This window comes from Camelus bactrianus, chromosome 10, assembly GCF_048773025.1.
Source record: "Camelus bactrianus isolate YW-2024 breed Bactrian camel chromosome 10, ASM4877302v1, whole genome shotgun sequence".
Lineage (NCBI taxonomy): Eukaryota > Metazoa > Chordata > Mammalia > Artiodactyla > Camelidae > Camelus > Camelus bactrianus.
This window is the reverse complement of record NC_133548.1, coordinates 5,725,812-5,752,972: the sequence shown is the minus strand read 5'-3', so window position 1 is coordinate 5,752,972 and position 27,161 is coordinate 5,725,812. Positions and strand designations below refer to the sequence as shown.

General features: G+C 45.6%; 2 protein-coding genes across 5 annotated transcripts; both read left to right on the top strand.

Moving 5' to 3' along the window:
* On the top strand, positions 1-15,520 carry RBM14 (RNA binding motif protein 14). 3 transcript variants are annotated; one of them, XM_010956681.3, is made up of 3 exons: positions 6-467; positions 5,801-7,262; positions 8,038-8,920. In XM_010956681.3, the coding sequence occupies exons 1-3, from the start codon at positions 131-133 to the stop codon at positions 8,243-8,245; spliced, it is 2,007 nt and encodes a 668-aa protein (XP_010954983.1). In that variant the 5' UTR covers positions 6-130; the 3' UTR covers positions 8,246-8,920. The 3 variants fall into 3 exon arrangements, with proteins under 3 accessions (XP_045373835.1, XP_010954983.1, XP_010954989.1); XM_010956687.3 differs by having other exon boundaries at positions 5,801-5,911; positions 8,038-8,195; XM_045517879.2 differs by lacking the exons at positions 5,801-7,262; positions 8,038-8,920 and adding an exon at positions 15,383-15,520 and having other exon boundaries at positions 1-467.
* Positions 15,513-22,988, top strand: RBM4 (RNA binding motif protein 4). 2 transcript variants are annotated; one of them, XM_010956683.3, is made up of 4 exons: positions 15,513-15,713; positions 16,567-16,990; positions 20,046-20,739; positions 22,572-22,988. In XM_010956683.3, exons 2-3 carry the CDS (start codon positions 16,579-16,581, stop codon positions 20,729-20,731), a joined length of 1,098 nt encoding a protein of 365 aa, XP_010954985.1. In that variant the 5' UTR covers positions 15,513-15,713; positions 16,567-16,578; the 3' UTR covers positions 20,732-20,739; positions 22,572-22,988. The 2 variants fall into 2 exon arrangements, with proteins under 2 accessions (XP_010954985.1, XP_010954990.1); XM_010956688.3 differs by lacking the exon at positions 20,046-20,739 and having other exon boundaries at positions 15,515-15,713.
* Positions 22,989-27,161: the final 4,173 nt, after the last annotated feature.

Genomic DNA, 27,161 nt, shown 5'->3' with positions numbered 1-27,161 from the left:
GTCAGGGCGCCTGCGCGGCGGGGTTCTCGGTCGCCAGCCATTCCTGGGGAGGACTGCCGGCCGGTCGGACGTCTCGCCTGTCGCTGGAGGAGCGGTCCCGGCTCTCCGGGAAGGCGACTGCGGCGGCAAAATGAAGATTTTCGTGGGAAACGTCGATGGGGCGGATACGACGCCGGAGGAGCTGGCAGCCCTCTTCGCGCCCTACGGCACGGTCATGAGCTGCGCCGTCATGAAACAGTTCGCCTTCGTGCACATGCGCGAGAACGCGGGCGCGCTGCGCGCCATCGAGGCCTTGCACGGCCACGAGCTGCGGCCAGGGCGCGCGCTCGTGGTGGAAATGTCGCGCCCACGGCCTCTTAACACTTGGAAGATATTCGTGGGCAATGTGTCGGCTGCGTGCACGAGCCAGGAATTGCGCAGCCTCTTCGAGCGCCGCGGACGCGTCATCGAGTGTGACGTGGTGAAAGGTAACGCGAAGGCGGGGGCGCGGGCGCGCTCGGGGCACTCTGCTTGTTAGCCACGCCCCTTTCCCGGGGGTCGGTCACGGTGCGGTTGGCGGTGGGGGGTTGTCCGCGGGAGCGAGGCCGGAGGTATTGGGGGCGCCTTGGGTAGAGCCACCCTCCTCCCTGCGATCCAGACACCATTAACTAAATGGGAGGAAGCGGCTCTAGGTGGGTGCGGCGGCCACTGTGAGCCGAGCTACGGGGCCGGGGACGCGCTTGAGAGTCTTGGGAATGTACCGGGGGCGCGCGTTCCACTGGTCTCCTGGGCCTGGCACCGAGCGGAAATTGGGAAGTGATGGGTACAAGCCGGATCATGGAGCGGGGAAGATTTCACCACTTCCCCCACTTCCTCTCCAGACATCGATCAGAGCAAGGGAAGAGGGAAAAGGTAGGGGCTAACGCCCCAAGTCCACCCTTGTATTCCCTCCCGGTGAATGCTCCTGAGCGGAAGGTAACGGGGCCCTTGGACGTTTCTAGAGCTGGGATGTTTTAGTATCGTATGGCCTGGGTCTACTCATGGGTCTGTTTACTCGTGGGTACAGAAGGGGCCCCTTCCGAACCAACTTTTGCCTTTCAGTATTGTTAGGTGGGTTAGGCCTGGCAACTCTGCGCTTTCAAACGCCCTCAGACTTGGTCCCCCACCCCCTCTTTTGGGATCGATTTTACATCTCTAAATTGGAAACCTCGGCCTTCTGCATGTGGAAGGAGGCTTTTTTTTTTTTTTTTAAATGAAGGCCCCTTCTGGGCAGCCTTTACTTGCCAAACCCGTGCTCCAGGGCAGTGTCCTTTCTATAAGCTTGGGGATTTTGTAAGGGGCCGTACTTTGTGGCTGAGGGGAACATGAGGACTTAGTAGTCGTCTTTGCTGGAGTAGTCTGATTGTCAGGGTAGATTCCTAGTTGGTCTTGGAGAAGAATGTATCACCATAATTTAGGCCTGACTTCCTTTTTGGGGCCCTGTTGACTTAATAGTTTGGGTTCTTATCTCCTAAGTTTTTCTTTCTTGGTTGGCAAGATTTAGAGTTACATACAGACCTTGTGTATATGGCCAGTCTGTGTTTCACTTGGGAACAGACCAGAGTTGATTTGGCCCCACTATCTTCAGGGATACAACTTGGGAGTGAGTATCTGATCCCTTACTCCTGGAGTTGGATTCATACCTGTTTATATTCTGTGTGAGAAGTTTTGAGGATAGGAAATAAGTTTGGGAGCAGGTGCCTATTCATTCCCACCAAGATACATCGTTTGCTGTCCTGGAAAGCCACATCTTTTGGGTGCCATTCCTTATCCTTTCTGTAACTTGGGAAAGTGTAAAGGGCCGTAGTCTCCATCACTAGGAGTATTTCCTCCTTCTGCATTAATATTGTTTTCCTCAACTCAAGATAGGAGAATCCATGAGTAACTGGAATCAGGCTTTCCTGCTGGGTGCCCTGATGAAGCAGCCTCTATGGTGCATGGATTTCTGCTTTTGTTTAAAGTAAAAGAGTGGGAAGGTCCTCAGATTGGGTACTTGCCCCGAAACTAGATGGGAGTACGTGACTCCCACAGAATTGGGAGAATTTTGTGTTGATTGACCTACTATTCTTTCGTGGTTCTTAGGTAGGGTGGCTACTAGATTAAGAGTCTAGAAACTAGCATCTAGAAACTCTTGGGAACTCATTGGTCAAGAAGCCTCTTTTTGAGCGGTAGAGAAATCCTAAAATTTGTCTGAATTTACTTGGGACTGAAACCATGTGACAGTAGGGGTGGGATGGTGTGAAGGGTGTAACTGCATGTGGTTTTTAGAGCTCCTGGCTGACTCCTGAGAGAGTGAAAGTTTTGTGCATTTTATTCCTTCATAAACATTTGATTGGCAGAAACGCATTGAGTTCCTCAGGGAGCGGTGGTTAGCTGTTATTTGTAGTTATGCCGATATGTAAGAGAGCTCCTGATATACTTAGATGTAAGGGACTTTGAGGAAGATTTGAGGATCATATTCTCCACTAATGGCTTTCTGTTTCTTTGGAGTGAAAGTGAGATTTTTAAGTTGGGAATGTAGTGGAAGAGACTGGCTCTGGTTCTATAAATAGCTTACTCGTTTCTTGGTCCGGGAATGGGTGTTTGATTGAGTTGTCTTGTGTTTGTTGTCAGGTCTTTGCAAAGCACAGAACAACCAGTTCTGTTTTATTTCACAGGGGGAAAAACATAGCTGCTTGGTTACCCCAGGAGCTTAGATTATGATTTGATTTGTAGAGTAAAAATCTCCATAGAGACAGCAGATTGTACCCACTCTCCACAGCTACGGTCTATTGGGTGTTCAAAGATGGAGTCTGAGAGGTGCTGACAGCATTAGGAACCATTTAGATTTCATAGGAAATCTGAAAGGCAGAAGAGGAAACTGTTTCCTTTCCTTTTTTTGAGTGGTCATTCTTTACTCCTAAACACAGCTCTCTGTAGTTTCAAATTAGAAGGTTTTACTCTTCTGAGGATGGGAAAATTCATTTTTCTGGATTCTCTTAACTTTGGTACAAGAAGGACTGTGATGTCATCAGACCATTAGGAGAACCGGTAAATCATTGCTTTTTAGCCCCTTTAAATGTGATGAACTTCATTCAGAGGTCACCATTTCCTTGAACTAGCTCTCCAGGCAGGTGGGTCTCTGGAGTTTGCAGGTCTCTGGTTTGCTTTATTGCCTTAGGAGTTGTTGGGTTCCTGGACATCTTTGACAGGGATAGGTCTGGGTTTGGCTGCTCACTGTGATAAGGGTTGATTAGCCCTCATGTGATTGAGTCAGCTGGACACCCTATTCACACTTCCCTCCAGTGTCAAATTTGGAACTTTCTGATATAAATGGGTTATAATTTTATCTCATGGCTTTGTTTTTATCATTTACATAGGTCATTTGGGTGGTCAGTTGACTTGTACATACATGATCTCAATTTTCAAGTTTCACAAGTTGGTCTCTTAATAAAACCTAGCTAAGTAAGGAGTAGATAATGTGATGTCCTATTGCTCTTGTAAACCCATTGAAATTTTTTTGCTGGGTGTTTTTTCCTAGCTCATTCCAGTCTTAGGAATGTGAGGATAGGTTCACCAGAAATATGGTGAGGTTCCTTAATATTCCCTCACAATGCCTGGAAGTTGTTTTTTTGTTTGTTTGTTTGTTTGTGTTTTAATTCCCTTTAATATGTCTACAAGATCCTGCTTTCTGCTTACCATTGCATTTTTCCTGATGGTAGGGTTAGCTCATTCTCCACTTCTAAGGAGATCTGGGACCACCAGCATTGATTTTTAGCTCATTCTGTCCAAAGTAGAGGTGAGAGATCAGAGGACAGTTCTACTGCCCTGAGGCTAGGCCCCAAGTAACACTTTTGCTTTTCACAGTTGGTAGATGAGGAGAAATCAGGTTCTGGCCATGAGGGTGTGAAGACGGAGAGCTGTGATAGTTCCTTTTGTCCTTTTATCATCTCTTGCAGGTTCCAAATTTGCACATACACGTGGCATTGTATCCCTTTTGTTTTATTAAAGATGAAAATGATATTCTGTAGGGAAATAAGCCTATTGTTATTCCCAGGCTTGAATAATTATCAGAATTCTTTATCATTATATAGCTATTTATACTTATAAGGCATTTTTAGATTGTCAGTTGGAGAAATGAATTGTAAATTCCTTAAGGGCTTGTAGCAAGTCAGTGCTCTGGATCTTCAACTGAGGCATTTTAGCTCCTAGCCCCAGGAGTCCTTTTGCTATACCATACTTTAACCTCTACCTGTTGATTATTCTCATTTGTATGACAGTCATGTTGGTGGCATTGCCTTACATCCAGGAAAATGACTTGCTTTTTAGGAGCAGCTAGAGAGGATCCCAGTATGAAAGTTTCTAGAAATTAGGACATTTGTTTAGAGGATTTAAAAGGATTTCTTATTATCAAGAATGAAACCTTAGTAATTTCATCTAAGTAGTTCTTCATTTCCTAAACAGATTTGAGAGAGATGGGGTCCTGGTGCTTGGACTTTAAAGTAGCCACAGGTCCAGATGGAGTTTAGTGCAGGGCCTTGTTTCCCACTAGCACAAGCTTATCATTGTTCTTCAGACTCTGCTTGCACTGTTGTGGTTTGTGAGCTTGGATGTGAACAAGAATTTCTTTCCACTCCTCCCCATCCTGAAATTTTCTCATTCTATGTGGTAGATGAGTAGGACTTTGACATCAACATTCTGTCTTAGAGCCTGTCCCACCAGCTCATTCAGGCCCTGAATGAGGACCTCAGGGGTAACCTGCTTAGTAGAGCCTGCCTTGAAGCTGAGAAACCAAATCTTTTCTGTGAACAGGAGCCAAGGCGTAAGGAATACTTCTGTCGCTTGACTAGTAACCAGTGGAGGATGTAATGTAGCTGGGGTGGTAGGGTGGTGCGGAGGATGACTTGAGTCTGCCCTCAGCCAAGAGGCTCAATTTCCATTCGCACATCTCATTGGCTTATATAGGGTCCTTCTTAGCTTAAATGTCTAGCCTTATTACACAGTCCTGCCTTATGTGTTGACTTCTGAGGGATAAACTGGTGTAGTGAAGGAGCATGGAGAGCTGGGATTCTGTTCCTGGCTGTGACACATTGATTTGGGGCAAACCATATGAATTCTCTGAGTGTGTTTGCCCACCTGTGAAATGGGGATAATGATCCTTTGCTCTGCCTGCCTCCTGGGATTGTTCTGAGGCCCAGATGAGGTCCTATGCATGGAGGTGCTTTGAAAGCTGGGAAGTACTGTGGGAAAGGGAATATCATATTGGAGGAGTTTCGTGAACTGTGCATTATCAGTCTAGCTCTCCTGCCTTAATTGGTCCTGGGCTGAGACATGGGTCATGCCAAAACGTAAGTGGTCATTTCTGGTGTTTGAGAGTAAGGTTCACATCAAAGGTGAACATTAGTGTTTGGTGACCTTGGGTTAGGAAATACTGAATAACTGAGTGATCCAGGAGTCCTTTCTATGTTTTTGTCTGCTGGTTTATACTTACAGGAGCTGTGAAGATTTTTTTCCTGTGTTGCAGTTCATCTATGCTCTTTCTTCTCTCACCAGGAAGTTGGGTGAGGTGGCCGGGGGAACGGGGAGAATGGGGAGAAGGCCATAGGCAAAGGTGACTACTCGGGACAGTCAGAAGCTTTGTTATATGGGAGCCATGTTTTATGACCTACTCCTGGAGAGGAGGGTTTGGAGGCCTGGAGGTAGCTGGCAACAGCTGGGTGCTGTTGGAGTGTCCAGTTTGGGACCCATAGGGTAGCATGCCCTCCCCCCCTAATTGCTAATCCTCTGTCTGCTGCTTTATCAGACTACGCGTTTGTTCACATGGAGAAGGAAGCAGATGCCAAAGCCGCCATCGCGCAGCTCAACGGCAAAGAAGTGAAGGGCAAGCGCATCAACGTGGAACTCTCAACCAAGGGTCAGAAGAAGGGGCCTGGCCTGGCTATCCAGTCTGGGGACAAGACCAAGAAACCAGGGGCTGGGGATACGGCATTCCCCGGAACTGGTGGCTTCTCTGCCACCTTCGACTACCAGCAGGCTTTTGGCAACAGCACTGGTGGCTTTGATGGGCAAGCCCGTCAGCCCACACCACCCTTCTTTGGTCGCGACCGCAGCCCCCTGCGCCGTTCACCTCCCCGAGCCTCATATGTGGCTCCGCTGACGGCCCAGCCAGCCACCTACCGGGCCCAGCCCTCAGTGTCACTGGGAGCTGCCTACAGGGCCCAGCCTTCTGCCTCTTTGGGTGTCGGCTATCGGACTCAGCCCATGACAGCCCAGGCAGCCTCTTACCGCGCTCAGCCCTCCGTTTCCCTTGGGGCCCCATATAGGGGCCAGCTGGCTAGCCCTAGCTCCCAGTCTGCCGCAGCTTCCTCGCTTGGCCCATATGGTGGAGCCCAGCCCTCGGCCTCGGCCCTCTCCTCCTATGGGGGTCAGCCAGCTGCGGCTTCCTCGCTCAACTCCTATGGGGCTCAGGGCTCCTCCCTTGCCTCCTATGGTAACCAGCCATCCTCTTATGGCGCGCAGGCTGCATCTTCCTATGGGGTTCGCGCGGCTGCCTCCTACAACACCCAGGGAGCAGCTTCCTCCCTAGGCTCCTATGGGGCCCAGGCAGCCTCCTATGGGGCCCAGTCTGCAGCCTCCTCACTAGCTTATGGGGCCCAGGCAGCTTCTTACAATGCCCAGCCTTCGGCCTCTTATAATGCCCAGTCTGCCCCATATGCTGCACAACAGGCTGCTTCCTACTCTTCCCAACCTGCTGCCTATGTGGCACAACCAGCTGCAGCTGCTGCTTACGCTAGCCAGCCAGCTGCCTATGCTGCACAAGCCACCACCCCAATGGCTGGTTCCTATGGGGCCCAGCCAGTTGTTCAGACCCAGCTGAATAGTTACGGGGCTCAAGCATCAATGGGCCTGTCAGGCTCTTATGGGGCTCAGTCAGCTGCTGCGGCCACTGGCTCCTATGGTGCCGCAGCTGCCTATGGGGCCCAGCCTTCTGCCACCCTGGCAGCTCCTTACCGCACTCAGTCGTCAGCCTCATTGGCTGCTTCCTATGCTGCACAGCAGCATCCCCAGGCTGCTGCCTCCTACCGTGGCCAGCCGGGCAATGCCTACGATGGGGCAGGTCAGCCGTCTGCAGCCTACCTGTCCATGTCCCAGGGGGCCGTTGCCAACGCCAACAGCACCCCGCCGCCCTATGAGCGTACCCGCCTCTCCCCACCCCGGGCCAGCTACGACGATCCCTACAAAAAGGCTGTCGCCATGTCGAAAAGGTACTGTATGCCCCCCCGCCTCTGCCCCCAACCGGGGCTCAGGGCAAGGGGCTGAGGTTGGCATGGGAGGGAAACTGGAGCCATCGGCCCCTCCCTTGGTCTTCTCTATTCCCGTGGGATGTCCTGAGGCTGAGGGGGGTGATGTCTGTGAACTTTCCTGGTCACCAGGGTTCGGGTGAGCATAGTGCTCAGCCTGGGGTGGTACCAGCTAGTCAGGTCAGGAAAAGTGTCACCTGTCTAGGCTAGCCCAAGTGCCATTGGAGCTACTGCCTGTGAGATTGTGGCTCATAGTCTCTCCCACCGTCTCAAGGATCCTTAAGCTTGTTATGTGGTTGTCCTGACCTTTGGTGGGGGTGGGTTTGAAAGAGTAGTCCCTTTGGCACTCACTGGCTGAAGGCAAGGTGTATGAGGTGCGTCCACTCTTTGGGAAGTTGGGGACCTTGCTTTCGTCCGCCGTGCTGTTGGTAACCAACCAAGGTCTTTCTGTGCAGGGCCCAGGGGGTGGGGATAGTTTGTTTGTGGTTTGGGAATATAGACCAGAATCCACCTTGGCCAGTTCAGAAGGGAGGGCTTCAGTGGTGGGCTTGGTTTCCCACTGAGTTGAACCAGGCTTGATTTCTTGCCCTGGATAGGGTGGTGAGCCTTCTGACAAAATCTTGTTTGTTGGAGACCAATCTGATTACACCCTCCCATCCCCATTGGCGCCTCCCCTGTGCCCACCTGGAGCCCTCCCCTCAATTGTCTCATTCACCAACTGTCTTCTTCTCTCGACTAGGTATGGTTCCGACCGGCGTTTAGCCGAGCTCTCTGATTACCGCCGTTTATCAGAGTCGCAGCTTTCGTTCCGCCGCTCGCCGACAAAGTCCTCGCTGGATTACCGTCGCCTGCCCGATGCCCATTCCGATTACGCACGCTATTCGGGCTCCTATAATGATTACCTGCGGGCAGCTCAGATGCACTCTGGCTACCAGCGCCGCATGTAGGGCCATCCTGGGATGGGGCATCACAGGGAGGGAAGTCGAGGAGAGGTGGGTAGGGTGCAGACCCAGGTTATAATCACTGGCCCATACCTCTCCTGTTTGCGGTTTTTCATCCCCTCTACCATGTGGGCCTTCCCCAGGAGACGATCCTTTTGAGTGTTCGGCAGTAACCTACTTTATTCCTTCGCCTCAGCAGCAAATCTTGCTACTGGCTTTAGATCTGTGGTTCCCCTCTCCCCTGCCTCCCATCTCCCCAGGATGGGAATTTCTTTTATGTTTTTATTTTTTTCCTGGCTCCCTTTTATTTTTGTGCGCGATATTTAAGGTCGTCTGGATGGGGAAGCAACCTGCAGCTGAGGTCGGCGGCGCCTTTTTCTTTTTAGATGTGAGGGAGGCCAGGAAAGGGTTAGCCTAACCATTTCCTATGCGCCAAGCTGTGCCAGCAATCCAGGGGGCCCTGACTTTGTCCCTCTATAGACTGTGTCGAGACTGAGTTCCTGTTGGGACAGTCGGTTGGAATATGTCCAAATCCCTACTGACCCCTGATGTTCTAGCTGATGCTGAGCGGCACAGTCCCACTTCCCCATCTCCCCAAGTAGGTGGTGTTAGAAAACCTTACTTTTTTTTCCCTTTTGTATGGACTACAAATAAAACTTGGGGCAATTTGCAGTTTGGAAACCTGGTTGTCATTGTCTTGATTGCACTCAGTTTCAGAGAAGCCAGTTTGACATCCAGGAAGACATGACAACTGAAGGCAAGGCAGCCAGAGAACCCAGGGCAGATGAGGAAAGGGGTTTGAATGTGGGAATTAGAATGATTTCCCTGCTGCCAGAGGGATTTAATTCATCGTCGCCCTGCTAGTCTGCCATCTTTAGGACTGGAGAGTCCAGACCAAGTTGCTTCAACTTGAATTAATCACACCCAATTGCAGGAAATTTATTGCTCATTTTCCTCTGCCTGTGCTTGGCCATTTTCCTTGACTTGTCTCCAGTTCAGAAACAACCTGTGCTCCAGCAGGGTGGTTCTGGGGTTTGGCTTCTCAAGTGAGAAGTGGGGAATGACTGCTTTGGTGCTTTTGAGGCTCGTGGGTCCTTCAGTGAGTACTGGGGCCGGGAACTGAAAGGAGCCAGTAGTTGGGGTGGGGGTCATGTCTCTGTCTGGTAATGCCCTGTGGTTGGGACAACTGGAAGCAGGTATGGGGAATTCTGGCCATAGACCTGGTATTTCGCCTGTTGAACATCACCATGGAGTGTCCTTCCTGCGTCCTGCCAACCCCTGCCATCATAGTCACCTGAGACTCAGATTCCCTCTCTCCATCTGTTAACAGTGTCTGGGAGTTTTCTTGCTGGGTTCATATTTGAATGTGTTACGATAGACTCTGGGAAGAAGGTGAGGTGCAAGCATAACCAAATAGGGATGCTGGGATAGGGAGAGGAATTGAAGATTCTATACTTTTATTCTGGGACTTGGGATTGAGAGGACCTGGGCAAAAAATACAGCAGTAGCAGCTGTGGACAAGACGGAAGCTTGGGCATGATGATGGGTGAATGGAAGAAGATTGGTTGGGTGGGATTTTAACAGGAAACCTACTGACGTTCCTTTGGGAAAGGGGTCTTTAGACACTTGATTTGGGAGTCTATTGGGGCATGGTGACTTTGGGGAGGTCTGTGTGTCAATCAGGTGGAGTTGAGGTGGGTTCTTTTCTGCCTCCTTCACTGGCTGCTTGTGAACTTGCCGGTGATGGAGTAGTTTGCCCTACGTGCTCTTTCCTCTGCCCAGTGGGCAAAAGCAGCATATGGTCTTCATATAACTGAGCGCTTATTTGTGAATGCCAACTGGAGTAATCTCGGGGTACTAGGGCCATAGCTCTCTGGTTTTCTTCTCACCGCTTTGCCTTCAGGTGCTTTGCTGCTCCTTTTCATTTCCTTGCAGGACTGTGAGGAGGGGAAGTTGAACAGGTTTCTTGTCACTTTTCTGCAGTGAGGGTGGGGTAATCTGAGGGCCAAGCTAACAGACTTAGCTGTGTTTTTTACCCTGGAAAATCAAGGGTTGGGTGATTATAGAGCTGTGATTGTAGCCTGTGTATTTGTAATACTCTTTCTTTGTCAGTATGGCTTTCTGTCGTCTTCCTTTCCAGTGAGGGTTCTGCCACTGTCCCAATCCCGTGGTTTCTGTGAAAAATAGCCTATAATGTGCTCTCGGGGCCAGTATTGGTATTTCTTTATTGCAGCCCAAGTTCTTCAGGGTCACCTGACCTAGATGATCACTCTGCCTGTCGTCTTTAGGACCTGATGCCCTTGCTGCCTTTGCTGCCAGGCTTCTCGTTTAAGCTAGAAGGATCTACAAAACTAAACCATTTGTCATCTTCCTCTGTCTTGCAGATTGTTTTAAAATTCTCTCCCTCTTTTTAATTTAAATTATGCCCCCTGTGTTATTCCCATTCCTCATACTTTACTTTTTGTGGATTTCTGATTTCCAGGGTCTTATAACTTGGAGATGGTTGGGTTGAGTGAATGGGAGGGTGGACATTTAACGTGTGTTTCGGGAAAAGGAGGTGGGAATATGGACTTGAATGTCCTTCAGATCTTTGCACTTCTGCATCTGTTACCTCTATAACTTGGCCTTCATTGGAGAAATTTTAGATGGTTTATTCCTGGAATAAGACCACATAAAGCCGTCTCACCTCGTCAGCCTGTGTTCTCTTCTGAGGTTTGGACCTTGTTTCAAATTCTGTCCAGAGTGGGCCTGGGGCCCCATCCCTTGCACTGGAAGTAATGGGACTATGACTGAGTGGTCAGCCCCTTTGGGTCAGCTGCCTTTCTAGTCATGCCCATTTAAGCTCTGCCAAAGTCTGCACAGACTGTTGGTTCTCCAGTCATTTTGTGCTATTCAGCCAAGTAAGTTGACTATAACATGGGATGCCTGAGGTCATAATGAAAGTAAATTTCCTAGGTTTATGGACTAGTGTGCTATGTAATAGTTTGGGTCATAAAGAAAATAAGATGGATATGATAGGTGGAAAATTTTTACTTCTAAATTCTCTGTGTACCTTACAAAAAGGTCATAAAGGGTAGAATCTAGAGTTTTCCGGGAAAAAAAGTTCTTAAAATGATTTCAAGCCTAGCTGTAAATCATTAGAAATAATGTGTGTGTGTGCTGGTAATACAGTGTTCAGGAAGCTGAGTCCCTGGGCTAACCTTGGGGAATTTACAATCTAGAGGAGGCAGGACCTACCTAGATGAACTAGTTACAGTTACTAGGCAATGCTAGGGAAGTGGCAGGTAAGGAAGGAGGGGATGGGGCGGTCCCACTAGAGAAAACTGGAGATGGGATTTATTTGATTTGAAAACTGACTTGGCACACAGAATTACTGAGGGTATTGGCTCTCAAATCAGGCTTCCTCAGTTTGAATCCTGGTTCTGCCACTTAGCTGTGTGATCTTGGATATATCAGGAATTCTACTTCAGTTTTTTTTCAATCTATAAAATGGGGATGATAGCTAACATCTGCTGGTCCAGTGGCCTATGACATGTGCTAAGAGTTGTTAAAAGCGCTTTTCATGTATCAGTTTCATTTAATCTTCATTGCAACCCAAATGTATTAGGTACTTTTAAACCTATTTTATAAATTTAGAAATTGAGACTGTAGGTTAAGTAACATTTCTTAAGATCACATGGCTAGAAAGCTGTAGATCAAATTGAACCAGCTGTTTTGAGCCATACAGGACTGTAATCATGGTACTACTACTTGGAAGATCAGTGAAAACATGTAGCAAGTGTAGGGTCTCATATACAGTTACTGCTCATTAAATGTTAGCCATCTCATGGAAATAAGGAGTTAGAACATTCTGAGGAGACTGGGATGGCCTAGTGGGGCACACAGCTGAGCAAAGAACATAGAATGTAGCTGTGGGTGCAGCACATGAGTAACAGTGAAGGAAGGGGATTTTTGTAATGAGTGGTACCTAGGAGTGACATAGGCCACGGGACCACGCCAGTATTGGCCACCTCTAGTCTCAGACAACATTTTTGTGTCCTGGGATCAGATTCTCCTAGGTATGGAGAAGAAAAGTATGGGGCAGGGGACTTAAACGGACATTTAGGCAAGGCTTAGAGAGTAGCTGGCAGTGGGATTGGAGGCTTAGGAAGCTTGCTCACTGGCCTAGTGGCTCCCACTGAACATCCTTGAAGAATAGTTGTTTTTTTAATTTGAGCCCTTATTAGACCAGTAACTCATTTCTGGTTTAGGAGCCAGTTATTTATTAGGTATATAAGTTTTATGCACCCCTAAGGCTGTGATAGGGTTTGAAATGAATACAAATTGCTTGGTCACGTTTGAGTGGTTTTTCCAGACACCAATGTTATTTCCCCTCTGAATTTGGATTTGTTCCTCGTTTCCCTTTCAAGAGTCCAGGCTCTAGCCTCTTTCATCTCTTCTGAGAATATATTTATGCCTGGCTCTGACAGAACATCAACTTTTTGGATGACTTTGGACAAGTTGCTTTATCTTTTGGTTTAGAGGTGTGGTAACCTGATCAGAAGAATCACCAAAATGGCATCTGTAGTGTTCCAGATGAGGTTTAAAGCATCCCATTCTCTGTAATAGGGGTGGCAAGGTAAAGGATTTGGACCAGGTATCTTTAACTTTAAAACTTTTCATGGTTTTTAAGGGGCAAACATTAAGCTTCTTTAGTATTTGGTAAAATACAGTTGGGTAGATAAACATCAGCATGGAGACAAGAGCTACAAGTCTCCCTATCTAAAGCTTCATTTTGCAGCATTCGTCAAACTGGTAATTCTGATGATAGGTTACCCCCTGGCTTTTGGGGACCTGCTTTTTTTGTTTGAGGGAGACTGTAAAGTGTACTAGGTGAAAAAAGTGCTTGTTTTTAGTAATGTGTCCATGGTCTGAAGCTGATACTGACTGAAAATCCAAAGTCATCTCTCCTTTGGTTATCAAAATGTTAATGCAGGCATTCATTTATCTATTTGTTAACTTAACAAATATTTGAGTGCCTACCATGTGCCAGGTGCAATTTTAACACAGGATGTAGTAGGCAACAAGTAAAGGTCCTTCCTTGCCCCTGTAGAACAAGTATTTGCTGGGGGCAGGGGATGGAAGGAAGTCAGAAAATGAATGAACAAATAGGATTTCAGGTGGTGGTAAGTATCTGGAAAAATAACTTGGGGTCATGGGATGGAGTTCCAAGGTAAGGCTGGAGTTGGAGGGATGTCTTTGGGTGGGGTGGCCAGTGTGAATAAGCTTGGGACAAAGAGGCCAGTGTGCTGGAGCTGTGTTGGTGTGGGAGAATTGTTAAAAAGAGATTGGGAGATTCTGGCAAGAACCAGATTGGGTAGGGTGAGTGAAATTTCTTCCAGGTGCTGTGGGTTTTAATTTAAAAAGCAGGGGAATGATTTTAACGTGGTTTACTCAGTTGGATGAGCTTGCAAAATGAAACAAATATAACTGGACCTAGGGGGCTTTCAGAAGGTAAATCAAGTAATTTGGGGTGTGGGCAGTGGTCTGCAAACTGGCCTGAGTTGTGATCCTAAGAAGATTTATATTCCCATTTTTCCCCCTTTGGACTTGGGAGAGATTCCTAGTTTCATAGAGTCGAACTCATATGCTTTGGTATTTTGGAAGAAAGTTTATCTGCAGGGCTACTGGAACAAAAAATTTGGAAGATCAAACAAAAAGGAGCCGAAAATATTTCTATACCAGACGCTTTTCCCTGTGCAGATTGAGTTGTGACCACCGCCTGAAGCAGGCCCCTCAAAAGGGTACGCTTGCAGCTGATTGACCTTCAGTTTGTTTTCTTCATCACTGATCCTATGGCCTTTACTCAATCTCAGTGTCAGCATCAGGATCCACAATGAAAACGGACCAAGATTAGTGACTACTACATCTGTAAATGTTACATTTTGACATTTTTAGGTTCTTACCCTTTCCCACCCTAGAATAAATTCTTGCCCAGTTTTTCACCATTTGATTTCTGAGTCATGTCAGGTTTTAAAATCCATTTCCATAACTTTGACTTCACCTTTCTCTTTATGATCCCCACCCCTTTTAGGGGGGCTGCTTTGAATGGTAGTATGTTCTACTTGTCATCTTCACTTCTGATGATCCCTCAAACAATTCACGGCTTTTACCATGTTTTAAGTTCTTCCATCCAGTGCCCTACCCACTTTTAAACTCCCTCTTCAAAAGCTGCCTTGCAAAAAGGGTCATTGCTTATTCAATGAATATGGGATTATGTGAAGAAGCCAAAGATGAGAAAAAGTGTGACAGGGGATCCGGACCCTCTGGAGAATGCTGTTTCGATTGTATTTTTTTTTTAATTGTAGCTGGTTGTGGTAGAGGCTCTTGCCTCTGAGGTCAGTTCTAGGAGTTTAAACCTACAGCTCTGCCTGATGGCGCCCAATAAAATAAAACAAAAAACTTTGCTGCTCCAGTTTTTTCTCAGGGCGGGGTGGGGGTTTTTGTGTCTCCACGGTCACACTGAGAAGCCGTTTCTTCATCTTGGACCCCGAGAGGCTGGTTCCAAGACGGAAACTGTTTCTCGGCGCCTCCCGAGTAATGCAAACTTCAACCAAGCCAACTTTGGGGCCATTATACCCTAATGAAGCTGGGCCCATTAACCGTTTTCAGAATGCTCTTCACCACTTATGAAAGTAGTTTCAATTTGGAGGTAGCTCTGGGACTCCCGGGGCTCCAGTGTGGATTCTTGGCCAAAGCAGGAGGAGGCTGGTTTCTTCAAGTTGGGACGTTTCCCAGTATTTTTCTTACCTGGCTTCTGTTTCTGTAAGCTACCGTCCTCAGTATCCTGGCTGCGAGGAGGTGGTGTTTGGGAGTTTAAAGGGAGAAATTTGGAGTAGGAGGCAAAATGGAGCACACGTGGATTGGCGAGAGGTGGAAGCTTCAGAAAGTTGGCGCCACGAAGCTAAAGACCGCCACACCAGAACCCTAGCTCGCTCCGCCTAATGGCGGGCGGAACCCCTCCGGCGAAGCCCACGTTGGTAGTTCCTCCCTCACGCCGACCTCTTATCCAATCAGTGACTTCGGCTTCTCTAGAGTGGTGCTCATTGGCTTTCGCATAAACGCTCTCGGGTTACTGACGTTTCCACCTCTTCCCGGCCTCAGGTGATTGGCGTTCGTGGTAACCAATCAGGAAGAGGATCTACGGGAATGCCTGCCTTTTACTTTGTTGAGGGGCCAATCCGGTGGTAGGCTCACCTCCCCCTCTCTACCCAGAGTCATTGCTGCGGCCGCCGCCATTTTAGCGTTTTGTCAGAAGCGTCCGCGCCGCGAGGAAGATCCCTGCTGCTTTCCGTGCGGGTGAGAGATTCCGAGCCCCTCCACTTCTTTTGCCCTGTTAAATTTTATCCTATTCCTTGGCCTTCAGGGATATCCTGTGGGGTCGTGGCCTCCGCACTCTTCACTGAGAGCCGACCTCGGTGCTCGGCGTTGCGCGGTAAGCCTGAAGCTGCCCTTCCCCCACGACCTCCCCCGAGAATACCTTGCTTTTTCCCACCCTGCCCTCTACGCGACTTGGCTGGGAGTACTGCCTCCAGGTTTCCACCGAGATAACCGCGCTTCCCTTAGACTTAGGAATTACAATCCGTTTCGGGAATGTCTCAGGCCTTGAGACATTGTGGTCTGGCTGATGAGTCTAAGCCCCCTTCTCTGGCCACGCATTCTTCCGTTCTGTTGGAGCTCGTAAGACAGCACCCCAGGAGAGGCGTTCCCCACTCCAGCACTTACTGTACTCCTCACGCCTCGCTCTAAGGCCCAAGTCGCCGGTTCACTGCTTCCAAAGGAAACCGTAAAATGTAGCCATTATAAGGTCCACTTTTCCGGAAATGGCTAATTCTTCGGTTAGGGGAGGAAGAGCAAGTTTATAATTTGAGATAGTCAATCCAGTCAAACGAGTAGTTATATCTTTGTTTCCTGACTGTCCTTAAAGTAGATCGCAAGCGCAGTACCCCCAGGGCTACATTTATGCCCTCACTTTCATTTCCATTACCGTTTGAAACTATTTAACTCTTACCAGACCCTTTGTCTGTGCCTAAAGATCTCTGTTACAGATGCCTTCCCATTTTTATAGGTTCTGTATAGCTGGTACTGTGTAGCAGACTCCTTATATTCCCACTTCCTTCTGATTATTGTATGGAGCTGTGCTTGTGGGTCGTGTGAGAGAGGGGGAAAACTGGAAATATTTGCCAGACCGAAAGGAGGTGGCAGTATTGATTTTCTTTCTTTCTTGTTTTTTTTAACTGAGATGGGCTTGAGGTCTTTTGTTAGAAATTTTGTTTCTTCTCGCCCAGGCCGTGTCCGAGATGGTGAAGCTGTTCATCGGAAACCTGCCCCGGGAGGCCACAGAGCAGGAGATCCGCTCACTCTTCGAGCAGTATGGGAAGGTGCTGGAATGTGACATCATTAAGAACTACGGCTTTGTGCACATAGAGGACAAGACGGCGGCCGAGGATGCCATACGCAACCTGCACCACTACAAGCTGCACGGGGTGAACATCAACGTGGAAGCCAGCAAGAATAAGAGCAAAACCTCCACAAAGTTGCACGTAGGCAACATCAGTCCCACCTGTACCAACAAAGAGCTTCGGGCCAAGTTTGAGGAGTACGGTCCAGTCATCGAGTGCGACATCGTGAAAGATTACGCCTTCGTACACATGGAGCGGGCAGAGGACGCAGTGGAGGCCATCAGGGGCCTTGACAACACAGAGTTTCAAGGTGAACCACCCTTTTTGGGAAGAGTGTTGAACACAAGCTTATGTAGAAAATAGGTTGGATAAGTAAAAGGAGAGGTCTAGAGTAGAGATACAGCTGTTGACTGGCTGATGGTAAAGGATTAAGTGTGGGTGATGAACTTTAAATGGATAATGCTTGGGATTTAGAGACTTCACCTTAGGCAAATCAAGTGTAGGAGGAAAAACACTTGGCTTTAGTTTGAAGCCCATTGGCTTTTATGCCTGTTAGTGCAGAAATTCTTTCCTCTGAAGATTTCTCCAATTATTTTGTCTTTTTTTGGTGGGGGCGGAGTAGTAGAGCACACGAGTCTTTTCAGAGAATTTATTGCTTCGGTATGTTATGCATTATTTTGCACATGAAGAACCTGGCAGAAAGCGACTTAAGCAGCACGTTTAGGAGCAAAATATCTGTTAAACTCCCCCACCTCATCCTAACTCATAACTTCTCAGTAAATATAATTTGTTGTTAAATACTTAGTCTTTGGAGAACTAGTCTCTTTAAAGGGCTGTCACTCTTACTGCTTTTCTGTTATGTTTGCTCCAAGAGGTTCTGTTTGGAGGATGAGGACACTCTAGAATTGAAGGCTCATTTCAGGAGTTTCTCAGGGGGAGGGACTGAGACTTGGGGGTAGATAATGGCAGTGCCTTTTCACTGGTTTGGGGGCTGAGCTTTAACATCGTTGGTGAATATAGCACTTAGATGGGTGTTATCTTGGAACCTTGACTAGATGAATTATTAGTGTGCCTGGAAGGTAGCGTGAGTGATGCTGTGGGACAGACACTTTATTTGGAAGGTATTTTCTTGGTTAAAGATCTAAGCTCCTGTGGCAAGAGTGGCAGTCATGAAGGGGGTGGTATCCATGGTGAGTTTTCTAAGTCTTCTCCCACCTGCTTTGGATTTGAATGTTTAAAAAAAAAGAGGGGGCCCTTGGGTGTAATTACTTCCAAATTATGGGGTATTCCCCAAACTTGCTACATTTTTATCCATATTCCAATTTTTTTTTTTTAAGCGCAAACAAGATAGTGGCTGCTGCTTCTGCTGAACACTCCTTTTGTTAAGTCATTGCTGCTGTCTTTGGTGTTTATTTTTCTTAAACTGGACCTTTCTTAGACCTGGAAGTCTGATCATCATTCCCCCAAGCTAATGGGTGCCCTGTGTAATGGGTATTGCTGTGTGTTATTAAAAATGTCTCTCAGGTCTAGTTTGTTTTTCTTTTTTAATTGGTAAGTTGAGAATTTTGTGTCAACAACTTAATTGGGAGCAAAGGCTGCTTTTATGAAGGGTTTGCGGTACGATGCCTAATTTTTGGACACTCTTCTACACTTTAACCCAGAAGAGGTAGTGGTGTCTGCCTGTAACAGTTACATATATAAAAGGACAGTGTGGACTGATTCAGGACAAATTATCCTTAGAGAGTAACTCTTGGCATCTGAACTCTAGGTTCTCTGATGCATAGTTATTTTTGCCCTGTTTTTCTTACTAGTAGCCATTTTCTTTAATACTGTCCAATAAAGTCGTGTACGTAGAGAGTAGCAGTATTTATTACGGTGGTATCTCAGTTTCTCGGTGTTGGGTATATTTTTATTTTTTGCCCATTTAAGGAACATCCATTTTAGATATTTTTTAAAACTTAGCTGCTTTTTCTGACTTTGGAATCCTTTCTGGCAAATCCTTAGATCAGGACACTATGACCTTTATGTCTTGAAGGGGCATAGTTGGTTCCTTGGTTGCACTTGTTTTCTCTGGTTTTGTTAGCTGCCAAAGTGGCCATGTGGGCAAATGCCAGAGGGACAAAGGTTAGCACTTTAAAACACTTAAGTACTTAATTGCACATCTTAGCTCTTCACCTGCAACCTACACTAACCAGATAAAATGTTTAAATCAGGACTTTATTTGATATTTTGATCCTTCCATTCCCTTTTCCCTTTTCTAGTCTCCTAGGACTTCACTTTTACTTTTGTAGAAATTGTATATTTCTATAGTGTGAGATGACTTATCTGTTGACCCCTGGTTCTAAACATTCACTTCTTTGACATCTGCATGCTTAGGTGCATGATAGCCAATTGTATTGGAAAGTTTTTGCTGGAATTTTGCTTATCATTAAGTTGACAGATCATGTTAGGTGGAAACTGCTTCATTTCCAGAATACAAATTGTAATTTTCAGTAAAAAATGATAGTACATGTTCTTAGGATCTCAGATCTCTAGTTTAAGTTCGAAAAGTGCTTTAATCTTGCTAAAATGATAAGTCTGATCCACTAACATTGCTAGTCATTCTCCACTTTTCTCAACCCCTTCTTTATTTCACATTTTTCATAATATTCTTCTGAAAACTCAGGAATCTTGTGAACTCACTGCCCTGTTTTCTTTGACCCTGCTATAAGGGGTCACTAAAGATTATCATTATTAGAATGAATATCAGAACCAGCAAGTTAAAGCACTCAGTTAAGGGGAAAGGAAATCCTTCAACTCATATATCGCCCCGCTTCCCCCAATTCATGAGTGTTTTTTCTAAAAATCTTGAAACTTGCCTAGCAACTCAGCCATGGGTCAAATCTGGATCACTATCAGTGGTGACTTCAGAGTTGTATCTATTCTTTTTGATTTGGGGGTAAGGTTGGGGGCTGGCCTTTGTATTCTGCTTAATGAAATCAAGAGTCTTAATGGAGATTGGAGATGTCAGAATCTTGTGGAGCACTTTTATTATGGTTTCTTTTGACATTGGGTCATTGTTCAGAGTAGTTACTGTCCAGTTACTTGGCAAAGGATGACGTGCTTATTTTTGAGCGAGAGCGGTTTCTTTCTTAAGCATGAAACTGGTGTTAGAGCTGAAACATTTCTTCATTTAATTGATCTTTGCCTGCTATCAGGTCGTTATACTGAATTTATACTCAACTTAAAAAAAAATTCTTTAAAATGGCAGTGAGTCCTTCATTAGAGTTGTCTAATTAAAGCCATTGCTATGACCAGTGTCTGGGGTAGGGGCTGGGGCTTTGACTAAGAGTGATAGCAACCCTTCTTGCGTCTGTTTCTTCAAGGCAAACGAATGCACGTGCAGTTGTCCACCAGCCGGCTTAGGACTGCGCCCGGGATGGGAGACCAGAGCGGCTGCTATCGGTGCGGGAAAGAGGGGCACTGGTCCAAAGAGTGTCCGATAGATCGTTCGGGCCGAGTGGCAGACTTTACCGAGCAATATAATGAGCAATATGGAGCAGTGCGTACACCTTACACCATGAGCTATGGGGATTCGTTGTATTACAACAACGCGTACGGAGCGCTCGATGCCTACTACAAGCGCTGCCGTGCTGCCCGGTCCTATGAGGCAGTGGCTGCTGCAGCTGCCTCCGCGTATAATTACGCAGAGCAGACCCTGTCCCAGCTGCCACAAGTCCAGAACACAGCCATGGCCAGTCACCTCACCTCCACCTCTCTCGATCCCTACGATAGACACCTGTTGCCGACCTCAGGAGCTGCTGCTGCTACAGCCGCTGCTGCTGCAGCAGCCGCTGCTGCTGTTACTGCAGCTTCCACTTCATATTACGGGCGGGATCGGAGCCCCCTGCGTCGCGCTACAGCCCCAGTCCCCACTGTTGGAGAGGGCTACGGTTACGGGCATGAGAGTGAGTTGTCCCAAGCTTCAGCGGCCGCGCGGAATTCCCTGTACGACATGGCCCGGTATGAGCGGGAGCAGTATGCGGATCGGGCGCGGTATTCAGCCTTTTAAAGCTTGAGGTGAGAGCGGTGGGGCGTCCCTTGTTCTGGTTTTGCCATCCCTCCTGCAGCCTAAAGGCACCAGTTAGGCTGCTCTGCTTGCTTGCGCAGGGTTAGGGAAAGTTGTTAGCATGGTTCAGAGGATAGGGAGAAGTCCTAACTAATTAACTTTCTGAAATATATAAACATCCTTAGCCCTCATGGCTGTTTTTCCAAGGCTCCTAGTCCTGGGAGTCAGTCTGATTTTATTTGTTCCTGGAAAAGCAAAGAATGGTGTGCTCAATCTTGGGTCACACCTGTGTGCTTTAACTGAACCGAACCTGGGACCCAGACATTCAGACCCACTGTGCTGTTTCTCAGAGCCTTTGTCCTAGGTGTGCGACATTACTAAGGTCTGCAAGTTTCCTTTTCTCCTTCATGCTATGTGAAAGGTCTGATATGACCTGTGATGATAAAATCTATAACTAGTTAATTGGTCATCACTGCTCAGATCCCAGTTACTATGAAGACTACCCCAATGGCATCATCTTAATCTTGAAGCAGCATGTTTCTGACATTCCTGAACAGTTTACCCCTTGTGAGCTTTATAGAAAAAACTTACTTGATGGTAAGTTGGGGCAGAAAGGAGTAGAAAAAAGGTATCTTTTAATTTACAAAGTTGATTTCAACAAGGAATCGGGGGCATAGACTCATTCAACTTCTCTGGTCAGTTCAGATTCATTCCCTGAGCTGAATAGAATGGCCACTCCTTAGCTCTGTCCTTGAATCTGTCCCGTAAGAGCCTGTTTACATTGTTCAGGGTTTTTTTTGTTTTTAAACTGTCCCCACAGTGTTAGATTTGACTTCATCTCCACTTCAAGGTATATAGTAATATAAATATATATGCACCCCTGTTGATTTTACTTTCTCCAGTTATGTTGAAATCCAGGGTTGGGAGCTTTGCCTTAAGCAGATCACTCCCTTCATCTTGCCACTGGTTATGGACATTTAACACTCTTGAACCACCAGCTCTACCTTGAGTCCTCTGGCTATTTTCTCTACTGTACATTTTGAGCCTCATGATCCGTTTGGCTCTACTTGAGTGTATTCTCTTCTGATGCTTGCCAGCTTTGGGCTCTAGGTGTTTTGAGATTGCTGTTGTATTAAAGGGTGTTTCACACCCCCTTTGTTTTGAGTAGCCCCCAATGTGTCCCAGACATTACCATTGATTTGCAATCATGTGCTAACAAGATGGGTGATACTGTCACCTTTTCAGTTAGGGCTGAAGGTATGTGACTTGCCCGGGGTTACTGGATAGGAAATCACTGGAGAAGAAACTTGAGTGACTTGATAATGTAGCTTACGCATGCCCTCTGGTATATTTTAGTTTCTCCCTGAGGCAGAGATGAATACCCTTAGGTCTTAAAGCTTGCTCAGTTGATGTTACTTTTTCCTAGACTTAAATGTTTTTTAACTTGTTAACTCCAAGATTCAAACATACTTTTACTCCAGAATGCTAATTGGAACATTTCCCTTTTTCCTGCCCTCTAGTGACAGTTTGTAAATGTGAAATTACCTTCTCTGAAGAATGGTAATGTTAACATCAAGAGAAATGCAATGTCCACCTGCTCTCATGAAAGAAAGTTTGCAATTTAATTTAGAGAAAGACCCTAGTCTGAGATTGCTTGACCTTCCCATTTACTCTCTGGCCTTCAAACTCTTCACTTTTAGAGGTTATTGTGGTACTGTGGATGGGTACAGCTAAACTTAAGAGGAGTGTCGTTACCATATTTTGTAAAGATGTTCTTTGAAGTGTTAACTGGGAAAGCCTTTTGAGCTTTTCTGTAAAGCCCCTGTATTGTGCTCTCTTTCAGGTGGGATGTGTGTGGGCTGAAATTCCGAGCTGCCGTTGTGCATGAGAATACACCCTTCGTGGTACCCCGTCTCCGGGACGTTCTCGGCTCTGTGCGTTCAGTCCCTCAGGAACCGTGGACCTTAATTTACCTTGCTAAGTTCAGACCACCTCTTCCTTTCCTCTCTCCTGCCCATTTTCCTGTTCTTCCTGTCCTGCAGTACTTCTGTAGCTTCCCATTCATGTTCTGTTCTCCCAGCAGGCCTCATTGTGTGCAGAAACTGATGGGGGTTGTGCTGTCTCCCTGCCTCCTGCTTCCAGTGGGTGTTGTGAGAGTGTCACTGCTCCTGAGTCTTTTGGCCCAAAGGCTTGTGGCGGGTAGATATATAGAGTTGGATCACCTTTTTCTTTCCGGTGAAATAAATGGTTTTTCAACTTAGGGAGTGTGTGCTTTGAGAGAGTTCTTGCTTGGGCTTGTGTCTGGGTTCTTTATTTGTCCCTGGAAGAGAAGGGGAGGGTATAAAATGTCAATTCATTTCTGAGTTAACATGATCACTGCAGTTTTCTTTATTGAAGATAGGACTTACAGGTGCCAAAGGAAAAAGAGGGGTTAATGTAGAAGAACTCAAGCAGGCAGCCTTATTTCATTAAAGACTTCTTCCCTCTGGTACACGTTTGTTATAAAACCAACTACTTATCAGTAGTTTTCAGATGTAGGACTTTCCCTGCTTTAGAAGCAATCATCCTTCCCTCCACCCCCAGCCTTTACTGCTGCCATTCCAACCACCCCACCCAATCAAGACATCTAGCTTAATTCCAAGAAAGAGGTCTAGGAAAAGGAAGGATTTGAGGGAATAGGAGGTCAGCTTTCACTTCATGCCAAATGGAAAAATTAAATTATGGCTCCAACCAGCATCCTGCTATTTTTCTAGGCCAGTAAGTAATACTTTTGATGCCTTTCACCATCTATTTTTATAGTTCTGTGAAAATCCAAAGAATACCACAATGTCCCACTAGTGTCTCATTGCCTTTAGAATGATAGGCATAGAAAAAGGACCCAGCAGTGAGTGAGCTTTAGATGATTTAACAACTAGGGTGGGGATTGAATACAAGAAAGCCACTGTTTAGTTCCGTGCTTCTATCGAAAGACTATCTTCCAGATTTTTTTTGTACCTTCTTGTTCCACTTTATGTATAGTGGGGCTGTGTCTGGTTAGGGCATTTTCCCAGAATTGTTCAGCAAATACTGAGCACCTGCTGTATGCCAGGTATTATGCTTTTAGGAATGATGGGTTTGTGGTGAGCAAAGATAAGAAAAAGCTGGTTTTTAGTTGAGTGATCTCAGATTATTCAACTTAATGTTTCTACCTGTTGGTAATTCTCAGCTGAGTGGGAATAACTTTCAGTACAGTTTGTTATTTATTAATTGTTCTATGTGAAGCCTTGTTATAGGTGTTGTATGTGTTAATTTCCCAGCCACCATTCTCCTGTCAATTAAAATCTTATTTCTCTTACCTCAAAATACATAAATAGTTGCTGAGTACAGAAGTTGTGAGTGGTTATGGGATTAAGACAACAGTTCCAGGAAAGCTGTTGGTCAAGTTGGGATTAGGCGTGGGAAAAGTTAGCTCATATGGATAAGAAGCAGTCAACAAAGAAGATTATGGCTAATGTTTAGGCTAGGTAGTTTCCTTGCATTTGGCTTGGTTTTCTGCCACTGCCACTTCTTGGAGGGTTTGCCTACTTGGATCCTTTTTTCTCTCAAAAGATGGACCCATCACTGATGAACACTTTTATCAACATACCCCTTGGTCTGATGGGTGGGGTTGGCAAGTTTCAAAAGGAGGAGGCTAACAGTATTCATTGATACAACAAATGAAAAATTTTGAGTGATAACTCTGCAAGATACTCTTCCAGGTATAGTTCTGGAGCTTATACATTCTAAAAGGGGGAGACAGTACATGATGTCAAGTAGAGAATTTTCTTTAGATGGGAATGGTCAATAAAGGCTTTGAGGTAGTGACGTTACAGTGGGTTAAATATGGGAGTAATGTATTTTTGCATTATGAACATGCTGTTAAAATTTAAAAGGGAGTCAACTTTCTTAACTCCCTTTGAGTGCATGTAACAAAACCTAAGTAGTTACTCATAACTGCCAGAATCTGGACTGGTTAATGCTACATTCCTCACTCCTGCTGTAGGTTTTTTTTTTAATTGAAAAACTATTAATGGAAATTAGCAAGTTTTTAAGAGGTGGTTTGAAATGATTGACTTTAACTTTCTAATATTTGAACACTAAGTTTTTTGGAATTAGTTTTGTGTAAGCTTCTAATCAGGTGTATCTCAATTGAGGCCACAAAGTCTGCTCTGTGTAATTGGCAAAGTTATACTGCCATCACTTAGCCTCAGAAGTTATACAGTAGGTTTTCAAGAGCAATGGGCTTTAAATACATTGGTTTTCTGTAGCCTTCCACTTTTCATTTGGTTGAGTGGAGTGTGGTTAGCATCCACCTGAGAGCTTGTTTTGCACTTCATGAAGTACTTACTCACTGGTTGCCTACTATATGTAAGTACCATGTGGCGCATACAAAGATGAGTAGATGCCTGTCCTTAATTTGCTTCCACAAGCAGTTTTCTGTCTAGGCCTTGGGTGTGCAAATAACGTGTGCCACAGTAAGTCAGGTGGGAATGGGAATGGTTACACTATTCTGTTGGATTGCATCTGGCCCAGCCTGATTCTGGATGGGTCAAAGGACTTAGGGCAGTTTTCAGGATGATAATTGGGGTTTGATTTGGTGTTGGGACTCTTAACTTTTACTTAAAAGTCTTCTAGGCATCCTCAAAGTTGGGGTTGACTTGAGTGAGTGCTAAATTAAACCAGGCTCCCTATCCCAGAGCTACATCAGCAATAAACTAGACTGTTAAGGGGGTGGAGTGGTGAGAGGTAGTAGACCATTTGCATAAAAGGCGGGTGCAAATTACTGGAGTAAAGTTTGCTAGAGTTCTCCATGTGGGCTCATGCTGAGGGAAAAGGAATTCCCAGAATGATGGCGATGAGAAGTCCCAGTACTGCTTTTCTACTTGGCCTTGGAGAACAGTAGTCTAGGTTGAAGCAGGAGAAAGTTGAGTTCTAGAATGGGATGGCTCAAAGACTGAATTAAAAACTTAAGTATTTGAGTGTTTTGAGGAAATAATTTGGTTCATTTGAAGATACAGAGCTGAATTACTGGTAAGTACATAGAAAATAAATGAAAATATGTAAATGCTAATTCCAGAGTAAACAGAAACTTGTAAAATTAATTGTGATGCTCAACCTAGTCATTATGGTGGCATAATTTATATATTTAATAAAATAACTGACATCTAAATTGGGAGAAGAGGGAAGTGTGGATGGGTAAGTAATGAGGTGTGTAAGAGCAAAACTCAAAATTTCATTGTGGAAATCATAATTTTTTAAAGTGGTAAATGGAGAACAGTGGGCATCTTATTCAGACACAAAGGTAAGGAGCAGCTAAAAGAGCTAAAAACTTGTTTCTGAGGAGGGTGGTGCAAGAGACTGTTGAAAGTACACTGTTTGCTTTGCTAAGTCATGTTCATGGATAATTTTGATAAAAATAAGTTTTATGCCAACAGCTCTTTTTTCTGACCTACACCTGAGATGATGGCTTAACACGTAGAGAACCTTCCAACTTCTCACCAAAAGCAAATTTTCTGACATGAATAGGGACTTGTATTACTTTACAGGCAGGTAAATAACACCCCTGGTAAATAACAGTTTGTTAAGGAGATAAGACACGAAAGGAGGAAGTGCTTAGCTAAGTGGTAAGTAAACCTTAAAAGCTGAGTTGAGTATTACTGCTGTTCAGTCTAATTTGTCAGGGCCAATAGGGAAACTGAGTACTACATTCTTTGTCCACTGGGGCTAGTTCATCCTTTAAGGACTTAGCTTGCTCATTTCCTAGAGTATGTCTGTTGAACATGCTGAATTGTTTGTACTCAGTTAAGCTACAAGAAGGGCCCCTTCTCATTTTCACTGTAAGAAATATTGAAACCAGATTGAGAGTTTGAAGCTTTGTAAGTATAGAATTTCCAATCTGATCTGTTTCATCTAGGCTATTGGAAGGGGAAGGAAGATACTTTTTACCCACTGGCTTGAGCTAGATTAGGACATTCCAATTTATAGACTCAGTGATTTGAAGAGCAGACTTTAGTAGTGAGCAATGAAAATTTTGCCTGGAAAGGAGAGAAGCAGCCTGGGAGCTAATCAGAAAAAAAGTTTCCTGTAGAATTTCAGCATGCCACATCTTTCAAAATTCAGGAGGCCCAGCAGAGATAAGGAACCAGATTTTGAATATATCTCAATTTTTAAAAAATTTATGCAGTGAAATTGACATGAGGTTCTAGGACATAAACATATTTAATCTGTAATTTTTCCCATATTTTAAAGTAACTGAAATTTGAATGTTGCTTGATATCCATAGTTTAATTGATATGTTTTGGTTTTAGTGGTACATGAAATAATGATGCATCTTAAAATCAATGATGACCTTTAAAATCAGTGGCATTTTGGATTAGGTGAAATATGGTTAGTTTACATGAAGGCAGCTATATCT